This window comes from Macadamia integrifolia, chromosome 12, assembly GCF_013358625.1.
Source record: "Macadamia integrifolia cultivar HAES 741 chromosome 12, SCU_Mint_v3, whole genome shotgun sequence".
In the NCBI taxonomy this organism is placed as follows: domain Eukaryota; kingdom Viridiplantae; phylum Streptophyta; class Magnoliopsida; order Proteales; family Proteaceae; genus Macadamia; species Macadamia integrifolia.
The window spans coordinates 19,907,222-19,934,467 of NC_056568.1; the positions used below are offsets into that span (position 1 = coordinate 19,907,222).

At 40.7% G+C, this 27,246-nt stretch overlaps 1 protein-coding gene across 1 annotated transcript in view; it reads right to left on the reverse strand.

The window, feature by feature from the left end:
* Positions 1–5,249: 5,249 nt before the first annotated feature.
* LOC122058224 (delta-1-pyrroline-5-carboxylate synthase-like) overlaps positions 5,250–27,246 on the reverse strand; it is a 32,502-nt gene continuing 10,505 nt past the window's right edge. Inside the window, exons 11-20 of the mRNA XM_042620804.1 lie at positions 12,208–12,294; positions 12,007–12,093; positions 11,823–11,919; positions 11,374–11,477; positions 11,141–11,216; positions 10,346–10,496; positions 10,193–10,261; positions 7,306–7,372; positions 7,154–7,224; positions 5,250–5,663 (exon numbers count right to left, since the gene is read on the reverse strand). Coding sequence (XP_042476738.1) covers positions 5,582–5,663; positions 7,154–7,224; positions 7,306–7,372; positions 10,193–10,261; positions 10,346–10,496; positions 11,141–11,216; positions 11,374–11,477; positions 11,823–11,919; positions 12,007–12,093; positions 12,208–12,294 — 891 coding nt within the window. The 3' untranslated portion in view covers positions 5,250–5,581. The remainder of the gene's footprint in view (positions 5,664–7,153; positions 7,225–7,305; positions 7,373–10,192; positions 10,262–10,345; positions 10,497–11,140; positions 11,217–11,373; positions 11,478–11,822; positions 11,920–12,006; positions 12,094–12,207; positions 12,295–27,246) is intronic.

The window sequence follows — 27,246 nt, forward strand, 5'->3', positions numbered from 1 at the left end:
ATGAGGATAGGGATCAACCCTGCAAAGAAATTAGGGTTTCCTCCCCATTAAAGAAACAATACCTTAGGTCTACATATAGTAATATATATTTCATAACATTAGGGTGTGCTAATAGAATCCAATATCTCCATAGAAATCACTTACCAATAATATTTGATTCTTTCTGCTTACTCCATCCAGTCAACACCACTAAACCGATTTTAAATATAAATCTTGAATTATGCTAGCCCAATCTAATTAGAAATCTTACACCTTATACTTTGACAAAATATTATATTCCTCCTAAACATTTGAAAAAAATATCATTCACTTCTCCATATTCTCTCCATGTTCTAAAAGATTCTATCAACCATCCCTTTGCATGAGAAACGATTGTTAAGTCAAATGTAACTTACATAATACCCAAACTACTTCACACTCTCCCCTTTCTTCTTCCGCCTCTTGCGAAGAACAAAACCAGTAGTCGCTGACCACTTCTCATACCCATTTTCTTCATCTCCCTTTGGCTTTCTCCTTTCTCCTAATCTCCATCGACTGTAACCTGTTGGATGAACCTTGCGCCTTCTCTATTAGAACCAAGTCAACCATGGCTGCCAATCTCTTTCTCTTTCCCTCTTTATCTCTTGAGCGATCCTTAATCTAGCCACCACTCGCGCGAAACCTGGGATTACAATCCCAAATATGAAGGAACCTGAGTCAGTGGAAGGATGATTTTTCCATTTCCCTTGCCATGGAGCGGAGTCACCTGGTTTCGCCCTGTCCGTGTTTAATGAAGAAGTTCCGGATCATTATGAGGTTTCAATCAAGATCTTCAGAGTAGCAGAAGTTTTGAGAGGATCCTTCCTCCACCACATTCTTTCTTTTTTTTTTTTTTCCTCAGGCTAAGTCATTGGCCAAAAGTGGGTTTCTGCCCCCATTTTTTCCTCCTCCTCCGATCAGTATAGAAGTTTTGGTAGAACCCAATCTATCCCCTTCTCTATTCTTCTATTTCATTTTTTTATTTAATTCAGATTTGTAATATACTCCTTATGCCCTTTTTAATTTTTTTTATTTGCATTGTGTTCACCTCGTCGTGGTTGATATTGGTTGTGCCAGAGACAATACTTCGGTTGTCTCCTCTGGGGAAATTCCACACTTCTTTTTCCTTACAGTGGCAGCTATTCATTTGTAACCCTAGGCTAATACAACCTTGCAAGGTTCGTTTCTTCATATAACTCTAGGAAGGATCTAGGTTTTCACATTGAAAAGAAAGATGAGTTGCATTTAGAGGGTCTGGGGTTTCACACGTGTGATGGTAGTTTGGGTATTAAGAAACATAAATTCATGATTTAACAGTCATTTCTTATGGAAAGAGAAGGTTGATAGAATATTTCAGATTAGGGGAAAGGGAATGATATTTTTGAAAATGTCTAGGGGGGACGATATTTTGTCAAAATATAGGGGAGGGGAGTGATATGTTGGGGGTTGAGTATGTCTTGTATTCTATGGGTCCATATAATCATGATTTGGTTTGTATTTGTAATTGGGTCGGTTTTGGAATCCATTACATGTACGAGGATATGATTGTAATTATGTATGAATTAGGGTTTTTGAGTTCTCTATACATAGTTTCTATGGGGGTTCATTTTATGAGGTGGAGAGTAGTGTAAAGAGTTTTTCAGCTTCTCTCGGTTAGATGTAGGCAATTTTGATGAACCATGTTAAATTCTTTGTATTGTGTGCGATTATTTACTTGGTTTCTTCCTCTTGGTTCTACATTTGTCTCTATCAAGTGGTATTAAAGTGAGGTTCAACAGATCATTGCAAGGTATGCATGGAGATCTAAGGAAAAGGGAGGTGAACATGAAGAGCGAAGAAGGAGGCATAATAAAAGATTAGTTTTTTTCTTCTCGAGTTATCGTGCAATCATTGCTACGAATTTTTTCCTATTTCAATCAGTGTTACTCTTCCATTGGTTCTACTTTACCATGAGATACAACCGTTGCATTATCTTTGGTTGGTTGTGCGGAAGGTTACTTGTTTTTATCAAGAAAGTGAAGTTTGGTATGGTCTAGTAGGAAGGTAATAGAGAACACATGTTACATAAAAAGGAGAAAAGACGGTGGGAGATAAATAATAAAAATGTTATTTACCATACAAAAGGGAGAAAAAAAGAAATGTGTGACAAAAGCTATGAGTTCCTCTGTTTTCTGTTTTGTAACTAGAAGAGAAGGAGTTGGTTGGTAACTTGGTATAACCCATGAAGGAAAAAAAAAATGAATCGAAAAAAAGGGGAAAATCATTACAAAAAAAAAATAATACTTATGAAAAGAAAGTTTGAAAAGGAAGTTTGTGGAAGGAGAATCGTACAAAGTTTAAAGTCGTGATCCAAAGTCGATATCATATGGTTTTGGTTTGAAAATCGGATTTCTTGCAAAGGGTGTGAGTACGGATTTTAGGTGTTCTTAAGGTTTTTCAGTGTTTTGGATACAGTGGAAGAAACAATTTGGATAAATTATGCTCTGTTGCTATAGTTTATGCTGGTTCGTGCAAGGTCAGTGATAATCATGTTTGTTAAGGTTGATGGCAGGCATGGAGGGAACATGTTAGGTAAATTGGATGGTGGTGAAGTGTTCAAGTTTCTCCATTGAATACTTCAATGGCTATAATGACTTCAATCTCTGGTAACAACGAGTGAAAGATATTCTTATGCGGGAGGAGATAATCAAGTCTCCCAAGAAAAAATCGAGAAAACTAAAGAAGATGAAGGACGATGAGTCTCAAAAGCATTCCCTAAAAGGCAATGTGGCTCTTGCACCAACATAGGGTCCAATGGGAGCGAGCGTAGATACATCAACAATGGCACCTTTCATGGGAGTAGGGTGGTCATTTCTCTCCCCTTGTACCTAGGTGTATGAACCTCATTGCCTTTTGGGGTTCTTTTTCCCTAATGATAAGAATAAGGGGAAAGGGACTCTACCTGTCTGTGCCCTTTATGCCCAAACATAGTTGGGATTGCCCGTCTGTGCCCCTTACGCCCAAACATAGCTAGGATTGAAATATTCAACACATGAGAAAGCAATTGGGTCTTTTCATACCCAACAGTGTCTGAGCATGCGTGATTCTGTACCAAAACAGGAGCCAATAAGAGGATTTGGCTCTTCTCCAATTAATTGGGTGCCCAATTAGTGATCCAGGGGCTGGGAGGACCACAAACTCACATCCCAATACCTGGACACGAATCCCCATGTCATCCCAACCCTTGGGTCACTAACTGGGCGCACAGTTAATTGGAGAGGATCTTTTTCCCCAATGAGAACACACTTAAAGACATCAACATAAATGGTATTTTAATTTCACATGAGGTGAGGTAATACTATGGGTGTCAAAAAGCCCGGTTAGCTTGAATCCATCCTAACCCACCTTGAGCCCGAACAGGGCCTAGGTTGAGATTTCAGCCCATAGGGTTGGCTAGGGTTGAGAATTTTAGGCCCGAACCGGGTTGGGTTGGGCCTAGGTTGAGGTCTCAACCCAACCCAACCCAACCCAACTCTGTATATTAAGTACATTACAATATAAATATAAACAGGTACTTATAGAAAAAGATCTTCAAAAAGTCTTTCATTTTCCACAATCTACATATATACAAAAACCTTGGTCTTTGGCCCCTGCATTGCATCAAGATCAAGCAATCGAGTTACCAATAGTACTGGGCTGGGCTGGGCCAAACCCAGCCCAATCATGGTCCATCAAGGTTGGTTTGGGCTAAGCCCGACAGGGTGGGACCTAGGCTGGGCTTGGGTTGAGTTAAGAGACCTTAGGGTTGGGTTGGGGTTTTGAGGGCTGGATTGGGCTAAGACTAACAAGGTTGGGCCTGGGATGGGCTTGGGTTGAGTTAAAATACCTTAGAGTTGGGTTGAGGTTTTTTATCTACCCATGGACACCCCTAAGTAATACCACACAGGTAACGATCTTTTTCCCTAACTTTAATGATGTAATTCTGTGTTCAATAGATTATGTGGGTTTCTTTTCTTTTCATTTTTTGTCTTGAATAATTATGTGGTTTTTTTATTTATTTTTTATTTATTTTTTTATTTTATTTTTACTTTTTTATTATTTTCTCTACAACTAGCACTTTGAAGCCAACTGAAAAACGGATGTGGATGTACAACAGCTTTCTCTGATAGGCTCGCTGTGCTTTTCAAGCGGAGTTAGCTGCCTCCCCACCTCTGCAACGGGTTCCACTTGTGATCTTGGATGTAGTGGAGGATTTTGATAAATGCGCCCAAATGTTCCCCCCTCCCTCCATAAGACCCTCTTTCCCCCCACCCCCTCCTCCAGAAAGAGAAAAAAGAGAATCAATCATTTCTTCTCTTCTTTCATGTTTTTTTTTTTTAGGCATTAAAACACCAATTTTGGATCCCATCCAGCCCGATTCTGATCCAATCAATTCCATGTTTTTAAACCCCTTGTGGGGGTGTGAGGTATAAGTGGCTGTGGCGGGATAAAATAAAAATAAAAATACGTTGAGAGAATACTACCAAGTCGCCTGGCCCCTATGCCACCGAGGGGCCAATGGAAGTGTCCATCCAAACATCCATTAGGAGGGGCAAGATGGTCATTTCATCCACATGTCGGGCGCACAAGCACTTCCTGGTAGTGTTCTTTACTTCAAAAAACAAATGGGGAAAAGTCAGGTCTACAAGCGCCACCTATGCCAGCACTCCCATGTGTTTATCTATCTCTTACTCATGTGAAAAGACATCTCTTGTTTTTGGGAAGAAAGCAGATAGACACAAGGAGTGCTAGTGCAGACCGTGCTCCCAGACAGAAAACAACTTCCCAAAATAAATATTGAGTAGACCAGTGGATTTGTTTCCAAGGTCTTAGATTTGAGTATTTCTGGAACTAATTTAGGCATCGGTTAGAAGGCGAGGACACAAGAGGGACAATTGGATCATGCACTGGCAGAGTGAACATTTTAGATTTAGTCAATCAATACTACATTGTTTACTATAAAAAAAAAAAAATACCAACACTACATTAAGATATAGCCTCATTCATAGTCTGATCTCATAGGAATAGATGGTAACTGTAATGAGTTGGTATTAACTCCATTCCCTACTTTGAAGGCAAATATAAGTAGTACCACATTCTTAGCTCCCCCCCTGTTTGATCCAAAAAGCATTACTAGATTGGCTTCCAATAGGTCTATCCCAATCCTAATGCTACGTAACCATCACTAACACGTACATGACCATCTCCCAGCATTTTTCAATCCTAAAGAAACCATTGTCTTAATTCAGCATGGCTAATTACTTTCCCTGGGCTATTTCCAAATCAGTTCCCAAGGATGCTAAAAAACTGCAACTAGAAAAGCACTACAGCATAAGAGACAATAGTCGCCAGACAAAATTGGAAAAATATTACATTTTTTTTGGCTCTCTCCACCTTTCTAACCATTCTATCTTCCTTCATAGTGTAGACCAATAAATAAAATTTATTAGAGATAACCAATAGGAGGCACGCACGTTACAACAATGACAGCACCAGATAATGACCGAGTCCTAGAGCTTGGCAGACCGATTCCAGCAAGAAGCATTTAGGATTGTAAACTGAGATCCTTGTGAATGTAGACGAGCCCCTTGTCACCATCCACCACTTGCCCATTTCCTCGCAGGATCCTACATTTTCAAAACAAGTCAGCAATTGCATGGATCAAACAAAAACAATGCAGGAAAATGTTAACGTTCACCAAGATAAATGAACTTCGTAGTGTTCGCCAATTTCCTTGTGACAAAAACCGGTGAACGTGGTTAGTCACTGCTATAGAGGACCCTGTATCCATCTCACTGGCAAATTTTCATCCCAATCTATGGTTCAAACTTAAAAATTACAAGAATGCCATTAATCTCTAATATGTAATAGATAAGGTTAGTGACGTTTATAATTTTCTACAGATTTCGACACACTCCTAACCCATAGACTAATACCCTTTTTTGATTGAATTTTACCAATGAGATGAATAAAAATCCCTTTATAACATGGCCCACCCAAAGGCAAATCAATTGCTTGTTGAGTGGCAAGTTACGAACTCGTAAAATCAGCACCCTTTTTGAAGGTTATAAGAGTCCTGAACAATATGAATTACGGCAAATGCTTTTTCTACATTATGCATCTATACAAGCAAGAGGCTTTTGTGACCGATTTTGACACTGCCAATGTTAATCAGCTCATGAAAAACATTCTAACTCTGCAAATGCATGGCCTTTGCATGAGATAGAGAGATAGTTGGAAAGAACAATAAGCAGTGCATATCTCCATTTCTAGGACTTCAACATAGTGTGATAGCAGCATAGATTACCTTCACTTCCTAGAACATGGTGCACGTCAGGTGTACCATAAAGTTTACCTAGGAGGCACATAAAGTAGGACTAGGGTAATCTGAAACCATTCTTCCCTGTAGCTGTCATTTAGATAATGGGGGAGGCAAAGAAAAAGCATGTCATAGGATCTGAATCCCCACCCTGACATTGTCGTCACAACTAAGCTGGTAAATATTAGAAACAAGAAAATGCCTCTACCAACCAGCATTTACTGTCTGCTACCATTTCAAATGATATGGTCTGGTAACATAACATACAGCCTAATGACATATTTTAGGATGATGCAAGTAAGCCCAAATAAGTTGAGGTTTCCTTATGGAATTATGAATGGCAGAGGGGCAAAGGTTAAAAGAAAAAAGGAGTACGATCATGTGTGTGTGTGTGAGAGAGAGAGAGAGAGAGAGATTTTGGGGGGAGAAGATTTCTTGATGCCTTGACAACCATAGAAGGTTTCATGATGCCTTGACAACTATGCTCTCTCTCAAATAAGTGTCAGTAGCCCCTAATTAGTTAGAAACCATATTCCATCAGCAGCAGGTCGAACCAGTTTTGACCAGAATTGTATACTTTTGACACTTCCCAGTTTTCTGAGCCACAGTTAGCTGGTAAATGCTGAACTGGATCCCTTTCCAGTTCGCTATCCAGTCTCGGCTTTTATAATATGCATATTAGCCTTTTTCTATGAACTAGAGCTATCAGTAAGGTATCCAAAAATTAAGAGAGTATACCCAGTTGTCAAAATATGCCATGAATGATACTTAAGCAATCAACATGAAACATCTACATACCATCGTGTTGTCAGTAGCCCCTCAACTCCAACTGGTCCTCGAGCATGGATTCTGCTTGTACTTATCCCAACCTGATAAATAACTAATAAGAGAGGAGAAACTTGACCATTTTAATTGATGCCTAACTTTCAGATTTTTTTAATGAAGCATACCTCTGCCCCAAGTCCAAAACGAGCTCCATCACAAAATCGTGTGCTAGCATTGTGAAAGACTGCAGCACTGAAAATGTTGATGAAAAAGCAATGTAGTTAGCTACACATGTTTAATTGCACCATGTCTTGGAAAGAACTTCACTACAAATAACATAATAATTGTAGTTAAAATATCAGAAGAGTATTTGCATCAATTCGAATTTTCTCCATGCACAGAAAAACAGAATACTCAGGAAAGGATAGGACTAACCAACCCCAAAAAGGGGTTATCCATCCAGTCCAGGCAGGAGCTGGCTGGAACTGATCTGATCCTAGATCCAGTGCTTGAAACAATAAACTTGAGAGGTAATGTGTTTAAACTTAAAATGAATTTTATTCTTGTTACTAAAACCTTATCCACGATGATGCTGTTCAAGGGTTGGGGTTTAGTTTTGTTTTAAGGAGAGTGATTGTAGTTTGGTTTGGGGTAATGCAGGTTATGTCCCCCCCCCCCTTGTATTCCATTCTATAATATTTTTTCTTTACTAAAATCCTAGGGGCTAGCCGAGGTCCCAGATAATATTTGGGTTTAAAAAATAAAATAAATAAATGATTCTGTTCAAAGGTCAGTTCCTTCCGTGGATGACTGAATGTACAAAGATAGACCAGTAAGTTCAGTATTTTAGCCTATGTGCCTAAAAGCCAATGAAAGAGATGCCATTTTCTAGTAATATTCTATATTTAGTTATAAATTGTTTCATTCGTTTTGGCAAAAAAAAAAAAAAGCCATAACATTTCACTTCAGTGGCCAAAATGAACCAGCAGATTTAGTGAAAATTTTCCGCTTCGGGCTTTGGTTCTTTCGATCAAATTTTAATGCGGTATCAAACATAGTTGTCAGAGCGTTGCCTAGGCACCATTTTGGCGTCTGGGCGGAAAATCTGGCCCAAGGCCAGCTGTTGCATTATTGTCCAAGGCCCCTTGGTGTCAGCAGCATATGCTCACCCCTGCAACTCGACTCGCCCCAACCCTGATAAGAAGGAAATAACACCAAAAACACTGTTGCTGCCACCGCCACCGCCACCGCCACCGCCACAGCAGCAGTAGCAACAGCGTAATTAGTATAAGTAGAATATGAAGATTGAAGGAGGGAAAGGAGGAAGAAGATTGGAGAAGCAGTAGAAGTGGCAACCATAGATGAAGAGAAGGTGCACCGGCCATTGCCACACCGTCATCAATTCCATAAAATAAAAATAAAAAAGAAGATAGGGGAGGGGGAGCATACTTATTCGACACTGTCACAGCCTCGTCAAAGACGCCTAAGCCACATTCGTGATTCTTTCGATGTTGTGAATAGAGCACATTTCCAGGAGGATGAGTGGTTTTTCTCCGCTATTGCCCCTGGCGCTCCCATCCCCACTTTCTAGAATCCATTGACATTGAGAATGCCCTCAACCCCTCCCACCCCCCCACTTTCTTTAATAAGTTATTTATATATCTTATTTCATATATTAATGGCCTCAACCCCCTCCTGCTTCTTTAATTAGCATATGTGGCAGAATCCATCGAGAATGCCCTCCAAACCTCCTTCTTTAATAAGATATTTGTTTATCTTATTTTATGTATTAATATTCTATTTTCTATTTTAACCAAAGGGAACAGGAGTAAAAAATTATAAGTAGGGCTTCCAAAGTCTTTCTGGACATTTTTAAGATTGAGATGATAAGGTCTTATGAGTAGAATACATTAAAAACAAAGCCCCTAGGGTGTCTAGGTCGGCGCCTAAGCGCTTAGCTGGCCCTGGAACTCCTTTGATCACCTAGCGCCTTGAAAAACTATGGTATCGGTCTCAAACCAGGGACAAACCAGTGGGAGATAAATTGCAATAGGATCAATGATATAGGGAAGAATAAAAATCAATAACATAAATATTTTTAGCATATGAAAGAAACAATAAAAAGGATATGACTTTGGCATCCCACCAAAGCCTTTGATCAGCATCACACCAACCTTGCAAACCCTCTCACCTTGCAAGTGTATCTCACAACCCATCTTGCATCTCACAAGGAAAAATAACATAAATCCATCACCTTTTCTTCTGTCTAAACTCTGAAGTTGTTAGTTAGAATACAGTCCCTTTCTTTTATTTATAATCTCAATGGGGGAAAAAAATAGGAAGCCTCTACCATTGTAGGAGGGTCTCTTACAATAATAGTAACTCTCCTAGGTAAGAAAGCATCAACAAAATAGAAAGCAACTGCTAACTGTGAAAATAATAACAAAAGTAATTAATTGCGAGCTACCTATTAGCTATGATTTCCAGTAAAAGAAACTACTAGATAAGAGCCCATAGTTGCCAAAAGACTGCTGGAATATCCAGAAGAATATTCTCCACATTTTTGTAAACTTCTAGATGATTTTCACTCAATCTTCATGTAATTTCAAATCAAATCTTCAAAGAGATCTTAAAACCAAATCCGCAGGTTTTGTGCCAGAATTGCCAACTTCTTTCTCTTCGCTACAATCTGCATCAATTTTGGTTGTTTCGGTCAGTCTTAGCTACTTCAATCTATTTCAGTGATTTTGGCTTGAAACACATACCAAATATGGATTTGGATATTTTTCTTTTAGGTTAAATATACCGATTTTAATTGGGCCTAAATGAAAGTCAATTCATAACTAAGCTTCAACATGCCCATTTTGTATCCCCATTCGAGGATTTCCCAAAGTCCAACAATAGAGTTGTATTGTTAATGTTCTGTATTTATATAATAATATTTATTTAATTTAAAACAATATTTTTGTTATCTATTATAATATATTTTCTGTGCTTGTCGCTTCCAAAAACAGTTTTCCTCTGTGAATGATTTTTACAGTCAGATCATTTACATGCCAGCAGCAGTCATACCTGTCAACTTGCTGTAGGAAGATTTTGGCAACTTCAAGATCTTCTGTAATGATGCAATCCGTATGTGCACTGAAAACAAATGAGCATATGATAAGATTAGAAATACCCATTCCTGCAAAAAGAAGGAAAGAAAGGAGGGAGATGCTAACATGCCTTCCATGGCGATGTATGTGGTCAATGGCTTCATGCAAATCATCGACAATTTCAATGGTGCAAGCCAATGAGGTGTACTCATGATGAAATGATTGCGCCTCTGTAATATTCAATAAGGAACTCGCTCTTGGCCCACCATATAGAGTTACACCTATAATAAATACAACCAATTTGTGAAGCTGTAAATCTGTCGCTCCATTGTTTTGCCGTTGCTAAACTGTGACTGGATTGACACTAAAAACCACCCAAGCAACACAATACTCCCAGGAGTTGCATATTCAGAATGAACACATAAATATAAAGAGATAAATATGAAGTATACAGAATATAGGAAATTTCAATCACCAAAATGCACCAAAAGGTTTAACATCCATGTGCTCATGCCTAAGAATACCAATCAAGAAGATGAAGAAAGAAGATATCTGGTCCTTGGAGAAATCAAAGGTTGGTTGGTCACCCCATGTGTTTTATAGGTCAGTTGATCCAAAAGCAAGTGGCAGACAACTGCATTAATCAGAGGCAACAAATGCACACACACAGACTAATTTCCTACAGATATGGTATCTTTGTTCATCACAACTACTTTCAACTGGATTCTCAGATGCCAGGGCTCCTAGAGAAATTCTCCTTGGAGATATGAGAGCTTACATTCGTGAAAAGTCCATAGACACTCAATGGACAAAATGCCTAATGCCCAATGTTCCTAAGTAGAAATTTCGTCTGACTTATTTTGTGTGACAGTAGAAATTTCTTCTAACTTATTTTGCGTGACAGTTTAGTAAGGAAAGGGTATACCTTCACTGTTGAGCTCGACCATGAGGTCATTAAGTCCACCATTCTTCACCAATTCTTTGTGTACAAGAAGAGTTTCCTGAGGAAAGATGGGAACACCAAGAACCGTAGCATGTCATAAATAGGTAGGTAAACATCTTTTTTTAACAGTATGCATTAGTTATAACTACAATCAAGAACTATAATAACCTCAATCAGCCATGGGATTCTCAATGAAAAGAATGTTCAGGAAATACCATAGCATTACAGGCTGCAGGATAATCTATTTTCGCATCCAAAACAATTCGCTTTGCCATATCCATATTAGCTCTTTCATCAACATAAACATGGCAAATTCCATCTAGAAAGAAGAATAAAACAAAATAAATTAAAAAGTTGAACATTTTCCAGTCATACTTTAAGCCTCCGCTCCTCAAAGAGAAAGCATTATATCATACGATCTCTTAGTAGACAATATTGTATTAAGGGAACATCTCAGTTCTGCGATATCTGTACAAGGTAAAATTGCTCTTTCCAGTTGAATTTTACCTTAATTGATCTCTTTGGTGGGCACCCATCAAAAGGTCCCAATACTCTTACCATTAGAAACATGACAAGTTAAAAGTGCATGAGACCTTTAGAATGATCTAAGGCCTAGGCCCATGATATTTCCAATATCAATATAAGTTCCAAACCAGCATCTTACCAGAATGACCAAGAACAGGAATTTTTGTAGAATTCTTGATTTGAGCGACAAGTTTATTGCTGCCTCTTGGGATTACAAGATCTATGACATCATCAAGCTGGAGCAGAAGGCATATAGGAGTTAATACAAACATGATCTACATAAATCAGTACATATTTTTCTACTCCCTCATTTCATCATGTACCTTTAGCAAATCAGGGATCTCATCTCTTGAAGTCACAAGTCCAATAAGTTTTTTGCCAACAGAATCTGGGATGGCTTCAGTAATAACCTACAGAAAGAAATTAGTTTGAATAAAGAAATTGATTGTCCAATATAGACATGGAAAATAAGCAGATCTTCCACCCAAAAGACCCATAAAAGACCCACTTTCAAGAAACCTAACCTTGTGCAAGACTGCATTTGATCGTTTCGCTTCTTTCCCACCTTTCAGGAGAAGTCCATTCCCACTCCGAATAGCTAATGAAGCTATCTATTGAATCATATAAGAAGTTAAAGTGTCAGCATACCAAAAACAGCACATTAAGATTGGTTTGGGGGTGGGAACAAACTTAAGCACTAATTTCCAGTTGAAAAAATGGAGTATTCTGATATGGGTATTCTACTTGAACAACATTAGTATTTAAATAAACACCAAGGAACCTTTTGTTTTGACGTACAGTACCTGAAAGTAAAATAATAATAAAAAAAAAAGGGAAATTTTTTGCTTACCCTACTGTATTTTGCATTCTTTGGGCATAAACAATTTGCCCAAATATAAATTTTTACATCCCTTATTTCTACTTTTAATGAATCAAATTTTACAGCTCAAATTTTCATGTTTACTTTTTAACTCTCACCCACATCACATCAAAACAAACAGACCTCAAGCAGTACTGCCTGACAGACAGATTCGAGCATCCACACATGGAATTATTTCTCTTTTGAACATGTCAATCCATTTGAAAACCAAAGTTACGTTTCACAGATAAATATATTCTCAAACATCAATGGCATCTGCAGAGAGACAGGGATGGCAGGGATGAGGAAAGTTTGAATAAGTAAATACATAATCTCAGCAAATCCAAATATCTATAGGGATCCTCATGTAGGTAAAGTGCCTCTCTATTACCAAGTCCTATACACAAGGATGAATGTTAGACACCGTTGGTCTAAGTATGGCTTCATGGCGACGGTTTTTTTCTCCCAAAAAATTAGAGAAAAAAAATTAAACCAAAAAAATTTACATAAAATAAGGAAAAGTATCCTGTTTTGGTAAGAAAATTATGAAAATATTGTTTTAGTATTTTCAACTGAAAACGGTGATTAATGTGTCATTAAATACCACATCTCTCCTCTCCCCGAATGTAAAGCTCTTAAGCTTACTCACATTGCTTTTGCTGATGATCTCATGATCTTCTTCAAAGCTAACCCCCTTTCCATTCAATCAATTCTTTCATCCCTTCACCTCTATGAATCCCTCTCTAGCCTCTGTATCAACCTTCTAAAATCCCATATCTTCTTGGCCGGGATATTTGACTCCCTGAAAGCCAACCTCCTTGGTATTTCCGGTTTCTCCCTGGGCTCCCTTCTTGTTAAGTATCTAAGTCTCCCTCTTATCTCTGTCAGGCTCACTCCCCATCACTATACCCCTATGCTTGACCTCATTCAAAAGAAGCTTCAACCTTAGAAAGGTAAACTCTTCTCCTATGCCGGTCATCTAGTGCTTATTCGCTCTATTCTTCAATCCTGTTAAATCTATTGGTCTGGAGTTTTTTGGCTCCCCTAGTCCCGTTAAAGCTGTGGCGTCCCTTACTACACCTTCCTTTTGAGAGGGGTGGACTTTTCCAGATTCCTCCAACCCCTTAGTTGGTCTTCCATTTCCCTTCCTCTCAAGGAAGTAAGGCTTGGCATCTATAGAATCCAAGATACTAACTTTCTTGGTATCCTCAAGCTCATATGGAAGATTGTCTCCAGGCATAAAAGCATCCGGGCGTCCTGGGTCTATTCCTCCCCCCTCCGTAACGACTGCCTTTGGAGATCTTAGTTTCTCCTATCAGGCGGGATCCGATGGGTAGTAAACCTGTCTCAGAATGCTGATGGACCCACCCAAGAAGAAGCTCTAACAAAATCCACAAATGGCCTCCTTAGACAGCAAACAAACCAGGGGTTCTAGAGGTCAGAAGTTGATCCCTACAGTGAGGTTATGTTCAGATATGCAACTGGGGCTTAACCACATGATAGAAGGAAGTTACGGAGCTAGAGTTTTGGAGATTTGGGTCACCCAAGGAAGAGAAACCTTCGCTTAGAATTTGAAGGGAAAAGAAGAGGAGATGAGGGAGAACAGTCCTCAATCGTGAGGGACTGTTCCTACGCCAGAACAGGGGATGGGGGAAAGAAGACCCAGAAAAAAGGAGGAAAAGAGGGGAAAATCAAAGGAGGATATAAGCATGCAGAAGGGAGGGAGAGGGCTATCGCAGGAAGAAGAATAAGAGAGAGAAGGGAGGGGGTGGAAGCACACAGCCACGTAGGCTCTTGCACCAAAACAACATTCAATTTTCTTCTTCTCATTAACATTTGAATTGGCCGTAGGCCTTACAAACTAATATAAACTAAGAGAAAAAATACATCCTAGTCATACCCAAGAAAATAGGAAGCCAATAAAATAAGTCCTATATAATTCACTAACAAAAAGGATCCCTAATCAAATCCAATAAATTAGGAAGATAATGAAAAGAGTCCTAATCTAATCCACCAACTTACGAAATAATAAATAAAAACAAATAACAGCAAAATAAAGCATCCACATAGGAGTCTCGATGGAGCCTAACTCTCCATCCCTTCATCTGTGCCAGCTGTCCAGGTGGGCCCTGCAGCTGGCTGTCAAAAGCTGAAGTCTCGGTTTGGCATTCTCTCTAGCCTTCTTGTGTGGCTGTCCAAGGTGGGGCCACATGTGTAGCAAACTTGGATCCGGTTCTTGGTCCGTGCTCTCGAATGGGTTCTGGTCGATCTATTGGAATGCCCTTACATCAAGAGCCCTCTCCAACTGCTTCTCCACCCAATCCTTTCTCCTCCACTGGTATATTCAGTTCTCTCCTTACTGCTGTCTTTGCCGGAATGGAATTGAAGACTTTGATCACCTTTTCTTCAGTTGCCCCTTCTCTTCCTCTATTTGAAAAAGAGTTCTCTCCTCTTGTTGTCCTGGTAGGAGGAGACACATCCTTCCATTTCATAGGGAATGGATCTAGGTTGATATGACTTTTGCTAGCTCTTCCATTTGTGACACAAATGGAAAGCTTGCCTTCTGTGCTGCTATCAATCACATCTAAATGGAATGAAATCGATCAATATCCACACCTAGATGTGTTGCTATTTCAACTAGGGTTTGAAAGAGCTGATTCAACCCACAAAACGAAGGCATTCAAACTGGAGACCCAAGAAGGATTCCCTTTCTTTGTAGATGGGCTCTGAACTCCTCGTCATTTGACAAGATTTGGAGAGTCATCTATTTTGATGTTAGTACCAAGCTTTACTTGCTCCCCCCCTCCCTTGCTTTGTTAGTGATGCCCCAAGGAACAAGCACATTGTTGTGTCCTGGGGTCTCCACACTCTATTCTTGCTCCCCACCAACCTTTACTAAAAGTTGGCTGCCTATTTTGGCTTTTAATTTGTCTTTTCTTTTCTTTTCTTTTCCCCTTAGGGTCTGTATATTCCCTCTTTTATCCTCTTTAGTGATGAATTATTTATTCAAAAAGAAGAAGAAGAAGAAGAAGAAATAGCTTAACTGTTGCAATAGGAGTTTTATTTGATGTAGAAAAATTAAATAATGTGGCACTTCCATTACAACAACATAAGAAGATAACGTCAGGGCTACTAAAGAGGAGATGAGGGAGGAGACATAGCGTGAAGGTGTGGTGGTATCCATTGGAAAAATAATCGTCAGGGATCACGGGCTCACAAAGACAACGCGACCCAAGGCGGTGGCCAAGGGCCTAGGCAGGCACCTAAGCGTCGCCTAGGTGTGTCATTCAAAGTGAAGGGTTTAGGAGTAAACATCCATATTTCTTGTCTTTTAGTTCAATTTTTAAGGACTTTACATATAAAAATGATATAAAATGAATTCTTTTATACAAACACCACAACATTAGCTTGGCCTCAACTCGACGAAGTCAAGTCCGTCGCCCTCGCCATCTACAACTGTGCAACTTGGAGACATTCCAATGATCAAGTGACAGGTTCGCATAATCTCTCCTTTTTGAGTTTCAGGAAGATGGGAGAGAGAGAGGGTTTCTGGGAGAATGGGAGAGAAAGATTTCATGGAGGAGTTAGGCAAAACGTTTTCAAGATGGCATGCATCCACAGGGGGAAAAAAAAAACCAGGAGGAGAAGCTTACCTGTTCACTGCTATCACTATAATAGTCGGCATCGTCTTCTCTCCATCTTCCAGAGTTTCAGTTTCCTTCTCTTCACCTTTGACTTTTATTCATTTTTTCTTTTAAATATTTATGGATGATACAATGCATAACGTATAACAGTGTATATCAATAGCGTATACTATCCAAAACAGTACAAAAGGCATAAAAAATCTTAACAAAAAATAATCAAGGGATATAAACAATAAAGCATGCCAACGCCCTACAATTGGAAAGGCAATGCCTTGACAAATATGATTAGAAATGATCAAAAGAAGTCACAATGCAACTAATGCAGAAGAAGATCATGGGAGGTGGGGGAAATAGACTAAAGTGGCATCTAGCAAGTGGATACAGAAATGTGGCCAAATGGCCTAGGTCCCAAGTGAGGAGTAGTCGTGTAGAAGGCCATGGCTGCCCTCATGAGGAAAGGAATACAGAGGAAGTTAGATAAGAGGCAAGGGAAAAGTTTGAAGAGGCAACACTGGAAAGACACCCAGGAGTAGGTAATGACTCTGATTCTAATAGTGATGATGATAAAATTCCTACTGGTGTGGAGACAGAGTCAGAGGTAAGACAGATACGGCTTTCTGGGGCAACGAGTCAACTTACACATATGCAGTTGTAGGGTAGGTTAAGAGACTGGGAAAGTAGCTAGTTCCTCGAGAGAAATTGCACCAAAGGCTGATAGTGGTGGTTCTTCTGCAGAGGATAGGAAGAAACAGAAGCAGAAGCAGGCAAAGTTGCCCTACCAGAGAGAACAGAGTATGAGGGGAGCACCACCCAATCCCCCCCCCCTCCCCGCACCCAGTAAATAAGGATGTTATTTGTATATTTGAGCAGGATCCTGCACTTCCAATGACTCAGCAGTAGACAGAGAAAGAGAAACATGTGTAGTCTGATTGGAAGGGTAAAGTCGGAGATGTCGTATCGAAGCGGTTTCTTTTACCATAGCATCCCAGCACATGCTATAGAGGGACCCTACTATCAGAATATGCTTGACAATGTAGGCCAAGCTCATAAAGGAGTGAAGAAGGGGGGGCCCGGCTCACTTCTTACAAGATTATAAGTGTATATTTTCCCTAGCAGATAAAGGAGCTAGAGGAGTACATGGAGACCCTTAAGGGGACATGGTTAGACTTCAGTGTCACAGTTATGTGAAATGGTTGGACTAACCCACTAGACAGCCCATAATCAACTTCATGGTATACTATGATGGTAGTATTGTCTTCCTTAAGTCAGGGGATGCATCCAATGAAAGGAAGGATGCAAAATTTATACCAGTTATTAAAGGGCGTGTTCCAAGAGGTAGGTATAAAGAATGTTGTCCAAGTGGTGATAGACAACAGTAGTAACCTCAAAAAGGTGGGGAAGACTGATGAAACATAGAAGGTATCGCCCATTTTGGACCCCATGTGCAGCCCATTGCATTGACCTCGTGCTAAAGGACATGGCGAATAAATCCTTGGTATGAAGTGTGGTCGAGAGGGATAGACTAGTGACCACATTTGTGTGCAACCATGAAAATGCACTAAAAATATTTAGGAGCAAGGGTGGTTGGGATTTGGCAAGGCCCGAAATTACTAGATTCGTCACAAAGTACATTACCATTTATGAGGTGAAGAAAGTTTGACTCAGATCTATGTTTGCTTCAGAGGAATGGTTTACGTGGAGGCAATCGAAGAGGAAGAGCATCCTAGTTGACCATATCTAGTGAGAAATTCTGTCACAACCTGAAGAAGGTCATTATATTACTTGAGTAAGTCGTGAAGGTCTTAAAGATGGCCGGCTCTAAGAAGATACCTACCCTGCCACACTTGTATCATGTAGTGGAGATGAAGAAGGACCACGTGTCAGAAATGATACCACATGGTGGCATGAGCTACATTTAGATAGTGCAAGATCATTGGGAGAGGCAACTTAATCCACTACATAAGGCTGGTAAGTTATTCTTTTATACTACAGAAGTCCAATTACTTTCCATTTAGAACTCCATAATTATTGGCAAGTTCTTTATGTCATTCTTTATGTCATTTCCAGCCTACTATATTAATCCCAAAAACCAAAACAAGCACCAACTTGGAATGAATCAAGAATTGATAGAAGTAGTGCAAAGATGTGGAGGCCAAACCGGAGCCTAACCCAGATAAACAGTAAACCTGCAATAATGAGGTGAACTGGTAGTTTCATAAATATATCTAAAAAATGCAATTACTCGAATCAGCATTGATGTTAACTTACCAATGTTTGAAATGCAATTACTTGACCTTTAAGGATGCACTTGGGACTTTTAGCCGTGCAACCACAAAGTCTAGTCAGGACAAAGCCACTCCTGGTAGGCCCATTAAACTTCTTAGTTCGATCCATATAAGTATGTACCATGTAGAATCACTTATTAAGAACATTCTAATGTAGATGAATAGCGGGTTCCAAATGGGAAAGAAACACCCAAATCAGAAATTAAAGTGCTCTCTTAGACATGTTCCGCCTCTGGAAGCAACACAAGTAGATAATGTTTTCACTTATCCACTCCAAGAGGCAAAACTGATTGGGTCATAACAGCTGGAGCAATTGGTGCATGTGCACTACAACATGAGATTGAAGATGCAACACATACACATGGGCATGGACAATGACAAAGACCCAATCAAGCTCAGCAACATCTTCCAAGTGGACTAAGACGAGGAGAATCCCCTGTATAAGTGGGTAAGGGATCAAGGTGACACCATGATGGATTAAACTAGTGTAAGCCCGACCATGAGTTTACTAGTCAAATGGCCTGTCAAGAGGTTCGAGTTCACATACAGACACCCCGACCTTTTGAGTCCTAGCCAGTTGGGGATGATGAAGATGGTCGCATTACAGTTTCTACAATAGCACACCGTCTCCATCTAGTGGTGGAGATGATGACGATGATGGTAGTGGTTGTGTAGATTTGCATCCCATTGAGAGGAGAATGAACAGGCAAAGGTGGAACTAGAGCCTATTGAATTAACACGAGAGACTTAGTGATGTAGATCCATATTATGGAAGGAAATATGAGAGGAAGAAGGGTCCAGCCTTAGTCCACCTAAGTGGCTAGGGTCCAGCCGAACCCCCACTTGGTCTACCTGAGTGGCTAAGTACAAAAAAGGGCCAATTGGGCCCATCGGCTAGGGGAATAATTAGTAGTTGTTTTTAATTAATTAGTGGGCGGGCCATTGGGCCCATCGAGTTGAGTAAGTGGTATGTCGAGTCCAAATTGTCTTAGGACTCTATTTGTTTTCCACATTGGTTTATTATTCCTAGTCCAATTTTGAATTCCTAGTTGTAGTAGGAGTGTCTAGTCCTATTGGGAAACTAACTCCTAGTAGTAGTTTGATTGCTATTCTGCCCTCTATAAATAGAGGAGCCTATGTACTCATAATTTGAGATTTGAATAAAGAATAATTGCAGTTAATTGCTTAGAACAGCCGGGATAGCCGTGGGTGAGAAGCCCGGGCCGAGACAACCGCTCCTCCCCCACTTTCCCCTTTGTTTCTTCTTAGTTAAAGATTTCTATTTTATCCAAAAGTTACTGCTGTTGAAGTATATGATTGTTGTGAATATTCAGAAGTTCAGATCTGTCAAAGTTACAAACCAGATTTGATTCTCTCTCCTGAAGCCTGCGATTATTTCTCCTAGGTTAGAAAATCAAGAAAGCTTGTAATTTCACAACCAGCCGTCAGAATCCTCTCAACTTTGGGGGTTTTTGTACCCTCCCTAGGGACTATCTACGCCCAAGAGTGCAGCTCAATCGGACTCCTACAGACCTGGCCGCACCTCTCTCTCTCCAGCTCTATAGCAGGTCTTTCTCTCTCCTATCGGGTTGTGTTTTAGACTGGTTTTGCTCCTATATGGGTATTGTATCCTTGGGGGTTTATTTGAAGGTCTTATTTCTTTGTTTCCTGGTCCTATTTGTATTGTTTGGGGTTATAAATTGCTGGGATAGTTTCTTGAAATCTACTCCTGCATTAAGTGGAATCAGAGCTATGGCTCAGACAGAAGAACCCTAACCCACCCTTCAAGATGTGATGAAAGCAATCCAAGCCTTGTCTACGAGGTTGGATGGACATAACCAACAGTTGGCTGACCTAAAATAGAGTACTGCTACCCACTCTAACACCCAACCAACTGTTGCCCAAACTAATGTTCAACCTGCTATTAATTGCATTGGTAATGTTCCCAGAAGAGTCACTATGCAACCTAGAAGGAATGTCCCAGCTCATAATGATAAGTATGATGAGTATGACAATCAACTTTATCAGCCTGACGATACGTACAAGGTCAAGTTAGAATTGAAAGAGTACAATGGGAGGCACGATCCCCTCTACTACCAAGACTGGATAACTTCCTTTGATGACTACTTCCGATGGTACCGTATGCCTGAAGAAAGGAAAGTTCAATTAGTTGTCATTAAGTTAATTGGTGGAGCTAAGGACTAGTGGAGGAATGAAGAGAATAGGCTGATCCCTAGTCGTCAGATGCCTCACAATTGGGAAGACTTGAAATTTATCCTTAACGATAGATTCTTGCCACCCACCCACCTACCGACGTCGACTCTACGACATGCTGAATACTCTTAGGCAAGGTACTATGACTTTAGGAGATTATATTGGTCGTTTTAATGAACTGCTTTCACGAACAGATGCCCATAAAGAAGATGAAGAACTGCTCATATCCCGTTTCAAACTAGGGTTAAGGTATGATATTCGTGAGAAGCTTGGCGTGATCGAGATATCCTCCTTAAGCACTTGTTTTGACAAATCACTAGAAACAGAGGATCTGATCAAAACAACCTCCAGAAGGTACATCCAGCCAACTGACAATAAAAAGCCTTGTGTACCAACCAAACCCACTGGATTTCCTACCCGAGCTCCACAAGATACAGAGGATAAGGGGAAGGCTCCAATGGGAAGGGAGAGTGGATCTGTGACATGCTACAGTTGTGGAAAGACTGGACACACGGAAAAATTCTGCCCTAAGCGGGGACGATCCAACTCTGTCATCAGTGCCATAGAATCCAATCCGGATTTACAAATCCACGAACCTCAGGATGACGATTGGACTGTTAATGTTGCAGTTGAAGGAGAGGAAGATGAACTGGAAGATGAGCTTACACCAGAGAATGATGATCCTTATGCTTATATCAATGTGGTTGCAAGAATCCTAGTGTCTAAAACTAAGGGTGAAGATTGGAGGAGGCACAATATCTTCTACACCTTAATGTCTAGTGGACCTCAAAAAGCTCAAGTGATTATGGACAGTGGAAGTTGTGTCAATGTGGTATCTCAAGCCTTTGTCATTGACGGAAAGCTTAAGACTGAATCCCATCCACAGCCATATAAGGTATCTCTTCTAGACAGCAACACCATGGCTGTAACTCAATGGTGTTCAGTCCCATTAAAGGTCTCAGATTATGAAGAAAGTGTATGGTGTGATGTCATCCCCATGGTCCTCACTGATGTACTACTTGGAAGGCCTTGGTTATATGACAACAATGTGCTAGTGGGAGGTACTAAGAACCAATGCATCTTCGATCACAAAGGAAAACCATTCATTCTAAACCCACTAAACATACCTCAGGTAAAAGACAAGTTAAGGGCTGCCCAACTAAGGAGACAACATGTCTTAAAGAATGTTGCTAAGACCTCTTCCAAACAACCACTAAGCAAAATAAGCAATCATGCAAAGAAAATTTCAGCAAGAAGAACACTGTGGACAACAAGCTATGCGTGCTGCCCCCATAGAGAATTCCTGACCCTTGGTGAAGAAACCGGCCTAATCATAGCTCTTGTTACCAAGGCTGCTGAACCAGTGATAGTGGTCAAACATCCCCCACAAATCAAAGAGTTACTTGTTGATTTTTCAGATTTGATGCCAGAGGAATTGCCTGATAAACTACCACCGATGAGGGATATTCAGCATGCCATTGACCTTGTGCCTCGGTCAGTACTCCCTAATCTGCCCACTTACCGTCTCAGTCCTACATAGCATACCGAGCTTAAGAGACAAGTGGATGATTTATTAAAGAAAGGGTTCTTGGTTGAGAGCATGAGTCCATGTGCAGTACCAGCCCTATTGACACCAAAGAAAGATGGATCATGGCAAATGTGCATTGACAGCCGGGCCATTAACAAAATCATGGTAAAATATAGATTTCCTATTCCTCGTTTGGATGATATGCTTGACATGTTGACAGGAGCCTCCATCTTTTCAAAGATTGATCTGCGGAGTGGCTACCATCAAATTCGAATCTGTCTAGAGGATGAATGGAAAACAACCTTCAAAACAAAAGAAGGCCTGTATGAGTGGAAGGTTATGCCTTTTGGCCTCATCAATGCACCTAGCACTTTCATGAGGGTGATGACACATGTACTACAACCCTTCATCGGCAAATTTCTCGTAGTGTACTTTGATGACATACTAATATACAGCAAAGCACAAAATGAACACTTGGAGCATCTAAGACGTGTCATGAGAGTACTACGGGTAGAAAAGTTATACATCAACTTGAAGAAATGTTCCTTTATGCTGCCCAAGGTCATCTTCCTTGGTTTTATTGTGTCTTCACAAGGCATAGAAGCTGATCCAGAGAAGGTAAAAAGTGTCGTTGATTGGCCTATTCCAAAGACCTTGACCGAGGTTCGTAGCTTTCACGGTCTTGCTTCATTTTACCGACGATTCATCTGGAATTTCAGCGCCGTTGTAGCCCCAATTACAGAATGCACAAAAGGGGGAAAAATCCCATTTCAGTGGACTCCGGCAGCCACTAAAGCTTTCAACTTGATCAAACAAAAGATGACAGAAGCACCAGTGCTTAGACTACCCAATTTTGATCTTATGTTTGAAGTAGCTACTAATGCATCCCATGTTGGGATAGGAGGAGTGACGATCACATACTTGTAAGGATACGTATTTTCTCTCAAGTACAAAACTGGGAAGGAGAATCAAGTGGCTGATGCACTTAGTCGAAAGATGATGATGATGAACACCTTCACAGTACAAAGGGCAAGAGTGGAACACATTAAAGAGTACATTAGTGATGCTGATTTTTCAGAAGTATTCAACAACCTACAAGGAGGAGGACAAGATGACAAATTTGCTATACATGATGGGTATCTTTTTAAAGGCACTCGTCTCTGCATCCCAAACACCTCTTTGAGACATCACTTGATTCGAGAGCTATATGGAGGAGGAATGGGTGGACACTTCGGCAAGGACAAAACATACTCCATGATGAAAGACCTATACTTTTGGCCTCAACTCTTAAAGGATGTGCAACGTGTGATACAGAGATGCCGCACTTGTCAACTTGCTAAAGGAGAAAAGAATATAGGATTGTACACACCGTTGCCCGTTCCACATGCACCTTGGCAAGACATAAGCATGGATTTTGTCCTAGGCTTACCACCTACACGGGAAAGGTATGATTCCATATTTGTGGTAGTAGATCGTTTCTCCAATATGGCACACTTTATCCCGTGCAAGAAGACTCTTGATGCAAGTCACTTAGCCAAACTCTTTTTCAAAGAGAGTGCGCATACATGGTCTACCACAGACAATTGTTTCAAATAGGGATGTCAAGTTCATGAGCTACTTCTGGAAGACTCTATGGCTGAAAACAAATACTAAACTCAAGTTTTCCACTGCATTCCATCCTCAGACAGACGGAAGTGGTGAACAGAAGTCTTGGCAACTTATTCCGATGTCTAGTCCGAGACTATGAAAAGACTTGGCCATCCATACTGGATATTACTGAATTCGCTTATAATAGTTCCGTCAACCGCACCACAGGTCGTACACCATTTGAGATTGTCCTTGGACTGCAGCCTCAACGACCGGTTGACTTGGTACCTTTGCCACCTCAGGCCCGTATTAGTGTAGAAGCCGATGAGTTCCTTAGACACATCACGGAGGTACATGCTGATGTTCGTCGTCGCATCGCTGTTAGCAATGACGGATACCAAGCAACTGTCGCTACGTGGAATTTCAGCCTAGTGATTTGGTAATGGTTCGAATTCCACCTGAGAGGTTTCCTCCTGGTACAGTGCACAAGCTCCATCCTTGGAACATGGGTCCCTACAAGGTCTTAAAGCGCATTGGCACTAATGCTTATATGCTAGAGCTACCTCCTACTCTGAAGATCAACAATGTCTTTAATGTAGCTGATCTGACGATATATTTGGGACACCATTCTGATGACGGTGACACTGAACACAACCTCAAACTTCCTCAATTTGTAAACCCTAAAGATGATGTCATCGAAGATGTTCTCGACAACAAGTTCACCATAGTTCGTGGGGGCAAAAGGTACTACTCCTTCCTCATTAAATGGAAAGGTCGACCACGAGAGGATTGTACTTGGATCCATGCCGATGACTTTCAACGCCTTGACATGGACCTCTATAAGCACTACATGTCCCTTACCCATTCATCGGAGTTGAATGATTCTAAGAAAGGGGGAGCTGATGTAGATCCACATTATGGAAGGTAATATGAGAGGAAGAAGGGTCCAGCCTTAGTCCACCTAAGTGGCTAGGGTCCAGCCAAGAAGCCAGCCGAACCCCTACTTGGTCCACCTGAGTGTGGCTAAGTACAAATAAGGGCCAATTGGGCCCATCGGCTAAGGGAATAATTAGTAGTTGTTTTTAATTAATTAGTGGGCCGTTGGGCCCATCGAGTTGAGTAAGTGGTATGTCGAGTCCAAATTGTCTTAGGACTCTATTTGTTTTCCACATTGGTTTATTATTCCTAGTCCAATTTTGAATTCCTAGTTGTAGTAGGAGTGTCTAGTCCTATTGGGAAACTAACTCCTAGTAGTAGTTTGATTGCTATTCTGCCCTCTATAAATAGAGGAGCCTATGTACTCATAATTTGAGATTTGAATAAAGAATAATTGCAGTTAATTGCTTAGAACAGCCGGGATAGCCGTGGGTGAGAAGCCCGGGCCGAGACAGCCACTCCTCCCCCACTTTCCCCTTTGTTTCTTTTTAGTTAAAGCTTTCTATTTTATCCAAAAGTTACTGCTGTTGAAGTATACGATTGTTGTGAATATTCAGAAGTTCAGATCTGTCCAAGTTACAAACCAGATTTGATTCTCTCCTGAAGCCTGCAATTATTTCTTCTAGGTCAGAAAATCAAGAAAGCTTGTAATTTCACAACCAGCCGTCAGAATCCTCTCAACTTTGGGGGTTTTTGTACCCTCCCTAGGGACTATCTACGCCCAAGAGTGCAGCTCAATCGGACTCCTACAGACCTGGCCGCACCTCTCTCTCTCTCCAGCTCTATAGCAGGTCTTTCTCTCTCCTATCAGGTTGTGTTTTGGGCTGGTTTTGCTCCTATATGGGTATTGTATCCTTGGGGGTTTATTTGAAGGTCTTATTTCTTTGTTTCTTGGTCCTATTTGTATTGTTTGGGGTTATAAATTGCTGGGGTAGTTTCTTGTAATCTACTCCTGCATTACTTAGTTTGATCATGCTACACTCCGACCATGGTGCACATGCCTCACTCCAGAGGCCCACACTGCGAGTTCAGGCCAGATGAAGCGGATGACAAAATTGACATGGAAATAGTTGTTTCTTCCTTGTCTAACACACTTGAAGGACTCATACTAAAGGGAAGTAGTAAATATGGTGAGAATGCTCGCTACCATTTCACCTAAGAGCTCGAAGTTTTAGGGAAAGGCCACGTAAATGTATACATCAACACTCCCCTGCATGTGAAGGCCAAGATCCCATGGTCCTTGCACGTGGAGCTCATGTGATATTTCCTTCGAATGGGCCAAGGGAGAAAAAATGTCGGGAAAATTCTTCTGATGCACTTCCCAAGAGTCAAACACTCAACCTCCATGCTTTGATACTATATCACTATCATTCCACCAAAGAAATCGAACTATTAGGGAAGGGCAACATAAATGTATACATCAATAGGGAATGGATACACAAGGCAATGACGAGCATCCTCATCTCCCATATAGACATCTAGTGTCGGGTATGGTGGGTATGATCAGAATACCTCTTCATCATCTTTTCAATAAATCAATAGGGAATGAATACATAGGGCAGTGACGTGCATCCTCTCAGACCCAGACCCCCAGCAACCATATCAACCTAGTCCACCACGCAGCTACAGTGAATCCACATTTGCACCATCTCCGACCCGGTAATCTATATCCTAGGTTGGAGTACCTAAAGGATGTTGATGATGAGACTTATCAGGTCGTTGTGGACTTTGAGCATTTCCTCGGACATAGCATGGCATAGTCTTCTTTTGTGAAAGAGTCAGAGGAATGGTTTCATCAATGTCAGCAATCTTCCTCATCTTTCTAGCTTTTTTAGAACTCTATATGTGGTACTGACATAGAGTTGGAGGAACAGCTTTGTAGCAGACTTTCGAGTTTTACTTTGGTTATACACTTATAGTTGTAACACTTGTATACATATAAATGTATTTGTAACACTTCGACATTTTATAATATCAAATGATTTTTCTTCATTTGTAATGCATATTTTACTTGCTTTTATTGAATTTGATGTGTTCTAGTGGACGAAACTTGACGCAATGGTTGTTTCCAACCTGCTCTATTCCTCTCTGAGACCCTATGGACAGAATACATGGCCACTCAATATGAGGTTAGAGGCACTCAAGGACACCTCTTTGGGCAACCTGAATGATCCTGGATTACCACCCAAAGCACTTCCACGATGCATGGAAAGAAGCTCTACAACCAGCGAGGGGTGATAGAACAACTCCTCAAGTTTAGGATCATAACACTCGCACCTGGTGTCCTCTTTGGGCAAGTCATAGAGAAGAAATCAAGGACCCCTAGGGGACCCAAAACATGTAGGTTCCATGCCCAAAAAATCTCCTATAGTTGAGAGCTTGTCTCTGTTACTGCTGCCCAGGAAGACTTCCCCGTAGTCACGGACCTTCATTCTGTCCTTTCATGGTTGTAGAATGCTGTGCTCAGCTTACCCTTGGCAACCAGAGTCTGGCTTCTTTGATGGAGATCC